The 13,156-nt window shown below is 32.4% G+C and overlaps 2 protein-coding genes across 2 annotated transcripts; one reads left to right on the top strand and one right to left on the bottom strand.

Annotated features, from left to right (window-relative positions):
* Positions 1-2,029: 2,029 nt before the first annotated feature.
* Positions 2,030-4,725, bottom strand: HELRODRAFT_187234 (hypothetical protein). The gene is made up of 7 exons (XM_009023689.1): positions 4,639-4,725; positions 4,436-4,569; positions 4,010-4,176; positions 3,650-3,852; positions 2,686-3,460; positions 2,393-2,568; positions 2,030-2,298 (listed from the first exon to the last, which is right to left on the bottom strand). The coding sequence occupies exons 1-5, from the start codon at positions 4,642-4,644 to the stop codon at positions 3,425-3,427; spliced, it is 546 nt and encodes a 181-aa protein (XP_009021937.1). The 5' UTR covers positions 4,645-4,725; the 3' UTR covers positions 2,030-2,298; positions 2,393-2,568; positions 2,686-3,424.
* A 3,873-nt stretch (positions 4,726-8,598) lies between these two features.
* Positions 8,599-11,528, top strand: HELRODRAFT_185778 (hypothetical protein). Its single transcript, XM_009023688.1, is given in 8 exon segments — positions 8,599-8,673; positions 8,931-9,003; positions 9,090-9,137; positions 9,239-9,286; positions 9,691-9,786; positions 10,499-10,630; positions 10,919-11,208; positions 11,219-11,528. The coding sequence occupies 7 exon segments, from the start codon at positions 8,660-8,662 to the stop codon at positions 11,123-11,125; spliced, it is 618 nt and encodes a 205-aa protein (XP_009021936.1). The 5' UTR covers positions 8,599-8,659; the 3' UTR covers positions 11,126-11,208; positions 11,219-11,528.
* Positions 11,529-13,156: the final 1,628 nt, after the last annotated feature.

Here is a 13,156-nt window from a genome sequence, read left to right as displayed (position 1 = left end):
GTCTATTTTACTTATCACTCGTTCCCCACCTTCCCCACTCACCATTACCTTCGTCTTACCAATATTAACTTTTAACCCTTTCTTTTCAATAACACTTTTCCATCTGTCAAATTTTAACTGCAATTCTTCCATGCTATCAGCCATCAAGACTAAATCATCTGCATACAAAATCTCAAATAACAACCCCTCCATTATGTTTCCACACACAACATCCATCACAATTGCAAACAGAAACGGTGATAACACTGATCCTTGATGCACTCCTACCTTAACACTAAAAGCGTCCGACATCCCCCTTCCAACCCTCACCTTTGTCTTTGCCCCTTCATACAGCTGCATCACAGCTTTAACAAGTCTCTCATTCACTCCTTTCTTCCTCAACGCCCATTCAATGACCTTCCTCGGTACTCGGTACTATCATGCCTTACGAATCATAATAATAATAATTACAATAATAATAACAATAATAGTAACAAAAATAATGATAATGACGACGATGATGATGATGATGATAAAGCCGTATTTGTTATGATGGCTTTATCTGTCTGGCGCGTTTGCATTCATTTAATTGTCATTATTGTGTTATATTTATATATATATATATATATATATATATATATATATATATATATAGTGTATATATATATATATATATATATATATATATGTGTGTGTGTGTTCATTTATTGTTATTTGAAGGCTGCANNTTTTCTGTTTTGAAAACTACTGCTCTTGTATCTTTCTTTATTTCTTTTTTTAAGGCTCACACATCACACACACACACACACACTTATATATATATATATAATATATATATATATATATATTCTACTTTAATCGTGTTTTTAATGTGCCAGTTAAATATTACGTTTATATATTTTATGACGGATTTGTGTGTGTATGTGTTCGTGTATGTGTTTGTGTGTGTCCATGTATGTGTGTGTGTGTTTGTGCGTGTTGTTATCATGCTATTTTGTCTTGTTAATGATTGACTTGAAGGGATTTGCAGACACGAAACAACATCATTTTAAACTGACCAACACTTTGTATCAGTACTTATTTTAATGAATTCATACTTGAAGAGTGTTGCGCGCGTGTATGTGTGTGTGCGTGCGTGTGTTTGTATAACTTTGTGGAAATACAAACATGTTTAAAATATGTTTATTTGTAATGAAAAATTTAACCTCACGCGATTTATCACCATGTAATTATGTATGTCAAATGTTGTTTTATCACTATGGCTATTGTTTTTTCTTCTTCTTATTATTATTATTATTCATTCCTTTGATATTTCTTCAGACGATTTGTAAATAGATATATTTTTTAGAGTTTCGAATGCAAATTTTCCGACCGACCCATGAAAAAAATTTTTTCAAATTTTTGCTTAATTTCCTCCTTTCACCACTCAAGAGATACAACAACTACTAAATGGAAGATTTTGTTAAAAAAAACACTTGAAATCATGCAGTGTCATTGTTTCTCTTTGTAAAATTACTTCATTTTGATGTTTTAAAACATAGCGATGGGAAATTACGTGATTTTATTTACATTAATAGCATTTATTTTCAGTATCTTGAAAAAATATTTCAGAATAAAGTATAAAATTATTTTCAATTTCACAACACTTCTCTGAACCGGATGAGGAATGTCGCACATTGCATACTCCTATGTTCTCATTCTTGCTGATAACCATGTATATATTTGCTAATTATTCCCATCCACTTCCTTCTTATTTATTAATTTGTTTATTATGATAAATATTATATTACTATTATTGTTATCATCATTTTTCACAGATTTTTAACACTGGCGTTAATTTCATTTTCGTAACAAACAAACAAACAAACGAACGAACAAACGAACAGACATACAAACAAACAGACAGACAAATGAACAGACAGCAAGCAAACAAATGGACAGTTAGATAAACATACAGACATACGAACAAAACAAGCAGACAGACCTGATAAGAGGACGCCTGTCTATAATTATAATTTTTAATTATAATTAAAAATAAATAAATAAATGGTTTTTAAATAAATGAATAATTGTAATTAAACTATTGTCAAAGATACAGATAGCTAGCTACCAGTTGGTTAGTATCTGGGAACTAAATATGATACAAGGAGTTCGATAAATAATTCTATTTGTCTGTTTAAGCAGTAGCGTCCCTTATAAGTGTTAACTAACTAATGTGTGATGACTGTTTCAATGATTGAGTTTTAAATTTGTAAAGTATTCACGTACACACACACGCACACATGCACAAATACATGAATACATTCTAAAATATTATACTATATTATACATAAAATAAAATATAAAATATATAAAAATATATATATATATATATAAAATATTATATTATATTATACACACAAACACTTAAGTACGTCAAGAAATCGATTTAAACATGAAACAAATTAACTTAAGGAATCTAATAAATAAACATTTACAAAATTGAAGTTTAGCAGAAAAAGAAGAAATAGAGGCCAACAAATGTTAAATAAGATGATCAATCGATCGATAAATCAATAGATAATATCACTTTATTCGTAATTTAATCATTAATAAGATAATATAGATAAGATAATAATCAATAGATAATATCAGTTTATTCACAATTTAATCATAAATAAGATGATCAATTAATAGATAATATCACTTTATTCGTAATTTAATCACAAATAAGATGATCAATCAACAGATAATATCAGTTTATTCACAATTTAATCACAAATAAGCAATTCAGCAAAGTATGCCAATCAATTTTTAAATACAGAAACTAAGTTGCTTGATATGTATATGCTGATATCCGTGTTAGAGATAACAATTATGATATCCTAAATGAATAGATAAATATCTGGAGCCATTTTCAGTCAGAGGGAGAGGGAAAGAGAGAAAGAGAGAGATGAAAGATAAAAAGATGTCACCTAAAAATTTGAAAAAACTTATTAAACTCTATAAGACATCAATTATATTCTACGTCTAAGTCTACCTATTCACTAAGTCTGGTGCAGTGGAGCGTGTATTTAATATTTCATAGGCCATTAGCATCACGTACGCACGCACACACGCATCATATTAAATGTATGTACAAAAATATTGCAATTGAGAGATATAGACAGCTGGATGGCTACGGGCATTCATATTTTTACAATTTTATGAATTAAATAAAATAGAAATGACAAAATAGATTTGACAAAATAGACAAAATGATCGTACACAAGAATATTTCGTATTTCATTAATCATATAATAATATGCAAATGAATTTAGTATTCTAGTGTAGCTATAACACAGTTAACTATGTGTATGTGTGTGTGAATGTGTTTGTGTGTGTGTGTGCGTGTGAATGTGTGTGTTTTTTTATATACATACGGCTAAAGTTTTATAATATAAATAGAATGCAGTTAAACCAAGTTTCATTGCAGTGCCAAAGGCGTCACTCTTGGATACATCTGCGAATGAAAATTATTATGACGGAAATTATTATTACGATCTATATATAATTATATTAACTATGTTTCAATATTCTATTTTAGTTGTTTACATTTGTTGATTTCGTGTTGTAATAGGAAAGAATCTTATCATCAACATCTTGCCAATGTGTTTTATTTCATAATCTATTTATTTAAAATCAAACTAACCCCGACTAAATTTCTGGCGACATATCCTTCCCGAGACTCCAGACAGCACCACCACCATTCAGTCTCCACATCATCACCTCTCCTCAAAACCACCAAACAGTCCCCACTTATGTAGGTCAACTCGTCCGAACTTTCTGGGTCAGTGTAGTCGTACAGGGCGTAGACGAGGCCGTTGTTGGCTAGCCCCACTTCTGCCTCGATTTCTGATTGATTGGTTGGTTTGGTCGGGTGATGATTTACATAAGTATAAATATCTTATTGTGTGTGTGTATGTGCGCGCGTGCGTGTGTAGGTCGGTTGGTAGAATGGTTGATTGGCTGATTGATTGATTGATTGATTATTTAGAAACAAGCAACCAACTGAGAAGATAATTTTTGGTCTCCTCATACCCCCTCTCAACCTCGTCACATTTCTCAGAGGGCAGCTGCTGGTCGTCGCTGGTGGTCGAGTGGACGCAGGCACCATTTTCCACCAAGAACTCGCACATTTTGAGGTCATTACATGAGGCAGCACAGTGTAGCGGTGTCCTGGAGTTTTGTGATTGGCTGGTTGGCTGATTTGTGGTTTATTGGTTGATTAATTGGTGGTGATTGATTGGTGGTGATTGGTTGTGATTGGTTGATTAATTAGTTGATTGATTGGTGGTTTATTGGTTAATTAACTTAGTTTTTTAATCGACTAATTGAATAGAAGGTTGAACTGTTCAATTTATAATTAGTTCAATGATTAAGTGTTGAATAATTAAAATTTTTTAAAATCAACCAAGCAATCAGACAGCCAACCAACCATCCATCAATATCTGGAAAGTTGACGTCACATCCGGTTCCGACCATGTACTCGACAATGTGGAAGTGTTCGCCGAAGATGGCGTGGTGCAGGGGGGTCATGCCCTCGTCGTTGCAAACGTTAGGGTCACCAATCTGGAGTGGAGGGTGGGTCATCATTCTCATCATCGTCGTCGTCATCGTCAAAAACAACACTCTTATAACCTTCATAATTGCCTCCTTGATGACATCTAACTCCCCCTCAATAGATGCGCTAAATAGAAGGGCCAAGGGTTCAAAGGTCACTCTCTTTTTCCCGCCAAAACTCGACCTCGCAGAGCTTTTACTCGACTTTCTCTTCCTTAAATTGTTTCTATGCTTATCTCCCGACAGCGTCAGCGCTAGAAGATCTAGTTCGTATACGTTATCTTTGGTTCCTTTCTCGCTAGAAATTTCCATTTGGTGGCTCCATCTTTTGTGATGGTTGCTGGAGTTATTGGGCAGGTCAGTCAGAGATCCATGTCGTCTGACCGGAAGCGTCAAGTTGGTCATCGGTGACGTCATCGGTGACGTCACAGTTAGTGATTTGCTCGGAGACGTTCTAAACTGTGGCGAATATTTATTATTATCATTATTATTAAATCCATTCACCTTGCCATTGTCATTATAACGAATGAGTGAATTAAACAGATCATCATCAGCAGCAGTAGCAGCTGTTGAAGCAGTGGCAGTTGCTTCATGGTCGTCGCCAGCGTCATCATCGCCATCGTTGATGTGGAGGGCTTTGTTTAAATTTCTATTAACGAAAGTGTTATAGATGAGTAAGTTCATCTGATCTTTGTAATCGTTGACGTCATCATCAGCATCATCGTCATCATTTTTATCTCTTTGTGTGTCGCCATCCAACCGAATAACATTTACTTTCTCTCGATCATCGCCCACATCATCATCATCATCATCACCGTTATAATTCTGAAAATCATCATCATCGTCGTCATGTGATAAATAGTTTAGTATTTTCGCTTTGTTTGGCTCAGCTACGAAGATGTTATCATCGACATCGTCACCATCGTCGCCACAGTCGCCACCACCAACGACAACAACAACGTCCCCACCCTTATCATTATCATTATCGTTAACATCATTCCCCTTCTTAATCATTCTGTAATCAGACGATGATAATTTTGGTAGCGTGATTAAAGCATTTTCGCCTGTGTTCTTTGCGTTATAGGGCTTCGCATTGCTAGCATTTTTGCCATAGCTAATGTTATTATTATCGTTGTTATTGTTATGAATGTTATCGTTGTTATTGTTATTATTATTATGAATGTTTTTGTTGTTATTGTTGTTACTAGTGCTTTTATTAAGACCATTAGAGTAACTATATTTGTTAGAACAATCAAAACCATTAGAAGTAACGCTCTTGAGGTTACTATTATTATTATTATAACTGTTACTATTGTTATTATTATTGATGTTATTGTTATTATTAATGTTATTATTAATGTTATTATTAATGTTATTATTAATGTTATTATTAATGTTATTATTAATGTTATTATTAATATTAATATTATTACTACTATTAAGTCCTTTATATGGCCTAATCCAACTGTGGACAATTGGATTAGGTATGGAATGTAGTTTGGCACTCGTAACTATATCATTGTTATTTGTATTGTTGTTGCTGCTGCTGCTGTTGTTGTTATTAATGTTGTTGTGGCTGTTGTTGTTGTGGCTGTTGTTGTTGCTGTTGTTGTTGTTATTTGTGCTATCCTCGCTTGAGGTTGCACCTTTAGAAATGTAGTCGTTAACGTGTGTATTGTTTTCAGCGCTTGAGATATCTTTATATAATAATAATGACCTGTTGTTAGTATTGTTGTTGTTGTTGCTAATGTTATTAAAGTAGTTGTTGATGTTTTTGTTGATGTTTTTGATGATTTTGTTGTTGTTGTTGTTGATGATGATGTTGTTGTTGTGAGTGTTAGATTTTGTGGGCGAATGTTTAAAGGCAAACGGCGGACTCATAATCAATATCTCCTCTTCTGTTTCATTTAGATTTTGTGACGTTGCTAATGTTGTTGTTGTCTGTGGCAATAATGTTGATGTTTTTGTTGACGCTATTGATGTTATTTTTGTTGTAGGTGATACTGCTAGTGATTGTTTTGGTTTATTTGTTGTTGTGGTTGTTGTTGTCGTTGTAGTTGCTGTTGCTGTTGTTGATGCTTTAACTGATGATTGCTTTGTTGATGTAATCGATGTTAAAGTTGTTGTTGTTGATGTGTTTGTTGATGAAGATGGTGATAATGATGATGGTACTACTTTAAATGATGAAGATGATGATGATGATGATGATGTCGTTGCAGAGGTTGACGGTGATGATGAAAACGAGGTAATAATGAGTGATCCTTTCTTACCATCATTTGTATTATTATTATTATTATTGTTGTTGTTGATGATGTTATTGTAATTATCATTATTGTAATTATTTCTGCTTTGGTAGCTGACATCAACAAAATGTTTGTTTGTGAAATTGTTGTTGTTACTGTCACCATGTGAAAACTTAGATTTGAATGGAATGGCTGTTAGGTTTAATAGTGATGGAATGGGTCTACTTGGTGGTATGGATGGTTTTACTGAGGTTTTGTTGTTGTTAGTGTTGTTGTTAGTGTTTGGATTGTTAGATTTGGTGCTGTGCAAATCATAAGTTTTGTTTTGAATGATGTTAGCATTGTTGTTGTTGTTGTTGTTGTGGACGTGTGTGATGTGCGTGCCATTGATTGTAGTTAAAGTGGTAGCAGCAAATGAGTTTGTGGTTTTATTTATGTTTTCTGACATTTCTGACCTGACTGACTGGAGTTTTTTGTTGAGTTCGTTTATTATCTTATCGTTTTCAGAAGCTCTCTTCTTCAATTTGTCCAGCCTCTGATAGTTCTCATTGTAAAGTTTTTCATATTTCTGTGAGAAAAAATATTTTTAAATTATCTTGAAAGTATTTCTGAGCTGTTTAGTAGTTGGAAAATTTAACAAAAAATAAACAAAAACAAAATTAACCAAAAAGATTAAATAAACCAAAGATTACCAAAAATTCAGCTGTATATTTTTGGTGCAAATCTTGATACTTTGTTCTATCATTCAAATTTGCCTGCTTCAACTCTTTATAAACATCCAACAGCTTTTTATGAGATATTCTTTTTTCATCTAATTCATTCTTTTTCACTATCAGTTCATCATTAGCTTGTTTGATTTTTGTAGCTGGAAACGATGATAGTAATTCTAATAGTTATAGTAGTAGTAGTAGTAGCAGCAGCAGTAGTAGTAGTAGTAGTAGCAGCCACATTAGTAGAAGTATTATCAGTTGTAACAGTATTGAAACATCAGATCAATGTAATCATAATCACATATTTTACACATATTTAGCATTGAAATTCAATTAGATTATTATATAATTATATTAAGAGTAACATTGCTACAATTATTATCAATTATAACAATTTGATTTAATGAATGTTGGCATTTTACTGTTATACATGAAACTGATAAAACATTGAAAATGCTAAAAGCTAAATAAATAAAAAAAACTCCTTTTTTAACCATATTCAAGATTCTGGTCTGCCAGGACTAAAGTTTTTTCTTTGCATTCTTGAAGCTGAGCGACAATAATTTCTTTCTCTCTAATTCTTTTTCTCATGCCGGATAGTAACGTTTTCATGTGATGCTTTTTCTCCAACTGCTCCTCTTTGCATTTTTTAATTAGCTCACATTTCTCATGGATTGTTCTTTTATTTTCATCAAAAGCAGCGTTTAATTTGACCAACTGATCGTTTAGAGATTCGATGGACATTTTGTGACTTTTGCCGAATTATTATTTTGTTAGGTTTTTCTTAGTTTAAATTTAAGAAATTTGAATCGAAATTCATCTCTATTTGAAATATGAATTGCGTTACGTTTAATTAATCAATTTACCTTTAAAAAAGTTTTAAAAGGAGATCTAAAGTAAAATGTAAATTACAAGTTAAAATAAGTTAAAAACGTTTTATTTGAGAATTAACAATTTATAAAACTAAGTATATTCAGTTTTTTTACAAATTTAAATAAATTTTAATTAAGTTTGAAACAGTTGAAATTGCAGAAATTTTTAAAACATGTGACTTACTAGCTGAACTAACGTCACTGATATTTAAAGTTTAACTAATGCGAATTGTCTGAGTCACAAGATAACAAAAATTTAAATTAAGACCGCAAAATGAATCCAGAATAGTTAGTATTTCCGTCAATTAGTTGTTTAGTTTTCATATTTTGACTTTTATATCTTCAAAACTGTCGAAAATTAGATTAATATGATGTTTTAACGTAACAGTTTGGTGGGAGTCATTCATTCTCATTGTTTTCCACTTCTTTTATTTATCTCAGACCTTTCTTTTAAATTTTCGCTGTTTAAATTTAAAATTTTTCTCAAAAATTTATTTAATAGTTTATTTTTTTCATGGAAGATTTTTTAATTTTTTAAATTCTAGCGACTATCTCTTCAAATTACTCCTCATTGGAGATTCAGCTGTTGGGAAATCCTGCCTTTTACTACGTTTTGCAGTTAGTGAAAGAAATTTCATTATTTTTAATTGAATTTATTCTTCATAAAATTGTAAAAAACAAATGCTTGATAAAATTTTTTTCAGGATGACACATACACTGAAAGTTACATCAGCACCATAGGGGTTGATTTTGTAAGCCAATTTTATTCTCTTTGAATTTATTTAATTAATTTCAATTGTTTAAATTTATTTATTGAATATTGAGTCCGAAAGCTGTTATTTTTTATCACCAGAAAATCAAAACATTGCAATTGGATGGAAAGAACATCAAGCTTCAAATCGTGAGAATTAATTTTTCCTATTTCTTTGCAATTTATTTTAATTTTTAATAAAAATAAATTTAATAAAAACGTTTAAACATGCAACACATCTATCTCCAAATGTAAATATATATATATACATTATACATATATATATATATATATATATAATTTAATATGGTAATAAATAAAAGACAAATTTAACAAAATGATTAGAATGCTAATTCGCCCATGATGAAAATTTCAAAATTTTGAAATATGTGCATTGTACATGCCTAAGTGAGCAAACCAACACCACATGGTCCAATGCATAAAAACAGTATGTAAGTATATAGGACTTTAACTCTCACTCTCTCTCTATCTATCTATCTATATATCTCTCTCTCTCTCTCTTATGATGATGATGATGATGATGATGGTTACAGTGGGACACAGCGGGCCAAGAGAGGTTCAGGACCATCACGTCGAGTTACTACAGAGGTGCACATGGCATCATCATAGTCTACGACATCACTGATAAGGTCGGGTTTTTCCCTTGGTTTTATTTTTGGTCTTTTTTTATTTATTTTTTTTCTATTTATGTTTTAGTTATTTTTTCCATTCGCCTTTTTGGTTTCTCAATTAAGAGAGTTTCAATCGTTTCAGGAGTTGAAGTTTCACTGTGATGAATGTTGATCAATATCAGGAAAATTAACATTGATTTTTCCAAACTATCACGTTGTACTGCTTTGTGTATGTGCGTGTGTGTATGTACATGTGTGTGTGTGCGTGTATGTGTGTGGGTGTGTGTGTACAAATATATATTCATGTATATGTAGGTGTATGTATGTGTATTCGTTATTGTGTGCAGGGGCACGCTATATATGCCTACATGTTCATGGTGATACTTGTGAAAAATTGATTTATTATTGAGAATAATATCGACAAACGACTGATGAGATACCTCTGATGAGATATTAAGAGGAAGTAAATTCAAATTAAATGTTTAAACTTGTTAAGGGGGTGGTCTTATGCTGCTAGCTGACTCATCTGAATGACAAATTTGTCTGTGTATTGTATAACTGCTATCATACCATACGTGTATAATTTGTATGTCTGTTGTTTTGTTTGCTACGTTGTACACATATTATTATTATTAATTTTTATTAATAATTATTGTTATTATCAATAATTATTGTTATTATTAATAATTATTGTTATTATTATAGTTATAATTGCTTTTGTTGTCCGTAGGATTCATTTGAGAACATAAAGCAATGGCTAGGTGAGATTGACAGGTATGCCAGCGAGAACGTCAACAAGTTGCTGGTCGGCAACAAGTGTGACCTCGTCGAAAGGAGAATCGTCACGCAGGAACAAGCTAAGGTTTCTTAGAGTTGCCTGATTGGCCGATTGAGTTGTTTGATTGGCTGGCTGGTTGGTTGGTTGATTGATTGGCTGGTTTAGTTGATGCATTGGTAGACTGGCTCATTAGCTAGTTATGAGTTATGTTATTATAGGTCTGCTAGGCACCAGAATGAATTATTTGATCGTTTGATTAATTGAATAATTTTTTTCCCCTCTAACCCGTTGATCTATTGGTTGATTGGTTGGTTAATTGATAGATTGATTGATTGATCGATCGATCGATACAACCACCCGACAATCAAACAGCTCTTCGCGTCAGAGCAGCACTTGGACTTTCTAGAAACAAGCGCCAAGGACGCGACGAACGTCGAAGAGGCCTTCAAGAAGATGGCCACCAACATCAAGCAGAGGATCGACTCGACTGCCACCTCTGCAGCCGGGCCAGGGGGCGCTTCAAATGTCAGGATCACTGACAGTAGGCCCGTCAAGACTGAGTCCTCTTCCTGTTGTTAAGGATGGGGATAAATTATTTTGCCGTCTGTCGGGATTATGGATGTTTGTGTGTGCTTGCACGTGCGTATGTGTGTGTGTGTGTGAGAGAGAGAGAGAGAGAGAGAGAGAGAGATGTTTTTAAAAAATATTTTTGGGTATATTAGTGTTGAATGACGTTGTGTGCTGGTTTCTCTTTTTTGTTTATGTTTGCAGATGAGTTTTTATGTGTGTTTGTGGTGATGATGAGAGGAGGAGGTGATGGTGATGATGATGTTGATGTATTTGGTAATGTTAACAATTTTAAGCACTTAGTTAAAAGCCTTTTCTTGTAACGTGAGTATTGATGATGCTAATTTTGATTGTGAAGGTGATGATGTTTGTGATGACTAAGATAATGATGATGATGGGAATGGAGATGGTGATGGTGTGGGGGGAGATGTATAGGCAGGTCGTAAGTTATTATTATTATTTTTAGTAGTAGTAGTAAACTTTATGTCCGATCTACAGTGCCTGATTCTCTGTGTGTGTGTGTGTGTGTGTGTGTGTGTGTGTGTGTGTGTGTGTGTGTGTGTGTGTGTGTGTCATACATTCCTCAAAATGTTGTTGATGGGCGAATGGCTGTATGAGTTATTGGTAGGTAGGTGCTTGTATGAGGCATGTTGTTGCGTTTGCGTTAATGTATTTTTTCAAATGTAATGTTGTAGTAGTAGTAATGGAGGTGATTTAGATTACGAGAGAGAGAGAGAGAGAGAGAGAGAGAGAGAGAGAGAGAGAGAGAGAACTATTGACGATAATGACCGCTTGTTTGGTATCATTTGCGACTGAATTTTTTTTATCAAAATTTCAATGGAATTGGTTTTAAACTTTTGGTTAAAACTTACAATGACATTACAAAAATGATCTTTTTCAAAATTTATGTGTTTATTTGTTTGTTTATTTGTCTGTATGTCTGTCTGTCTTTGTATATTTGTTTGTCGTTTAATTGCAGACATAACATCAATGTTCTGTTAATTTATTAATATTTTTTGTCCGTCATGAAACTTCGTTGTCTTTTTATTATTTACTTCGGGTTTCGTGTGCTCCACGATTAAGTAGCTCTCTTAAAAACATTTATTATTATTGTTGTTGTTGTTATCATTATTAACGTAAAATAATAATAATTATTATTATTATTGGCATAGATATATTAACTAATTTTTAGACTATTCATTATCGTTTCACGCGTTTACGATTCTATGGTTTTCACAGAAATAACACTGCGTTTGTTTGTTTGTGTTTTTTTTTGCCAATTGCTTCGACAAACTCTGAGAAAGTACAGCGCTACATAACGACATAATAATAATAATAAGGAAATGACGTATAAATTAAGAACATAAGGAAACATATCTATCTTTGTTGGCATAATCCAAGCAAGCTAACACCACTTCACACGCATACGTGATGCTATTTTAAAAGTTTATACGTACATTATGTATTTTGTACACTGCCTGAGGGTATATACGCATACATGCACGTGAGTGTATTTCGTATTAATATGTGTTATACACCTCTTTGTATACGTTTACCTACAGCTTATGTGTACACATACATTTGCGTTAGCGTTTGTATTATAAAGATACTGAATACAAGAAATGTTTTGGTGGACGGCGTATTCTTTGATTTGTGTGTTTTTTTTAAATTTTGGTTCTATGTTATATGTGCGTGCATATGCCAATGTATCACGGAACTAACTATGTACACACATATATATATCTGTGAATTTTTTTGGCCGATAAATATAGCTAATAAAAGAAACATATAAATACATACATACATGTATATCTATGTATTTGTGTGTGTATATATACACATATTGCCTTGTTTATAAAACATGATTTGATTGTATGATTAGTATAGTTAATAATTGCATGAACCCAAATAAATTGTTTTTTTACCATTTCAATGATACATTCATAACCAATTAGTTAAAATATGTAAGCGAATTTTGGCCTATTATTATTATTCATTTCTTCCGATAAATAAATTTAAGATTAAATTATGAAAAATAGTTTT

Source organism: Helobdella robusta, assembly GCF_000326865.2.
Source record: "Helobdella robusta unplaced genomic scaffold HELROscaffold_37, whole genome shotgun sequence".
NCBI classification, from domain to species: Eukaryota; Metazoa; Annelida; class Clitellata; order Rhynchobdellida; family Glossiphoniidae; genus Helobdella; species Helobdella robusta.
This window is presented reverse-complemented; position numbering and strand designations above follow the sequence as displayed.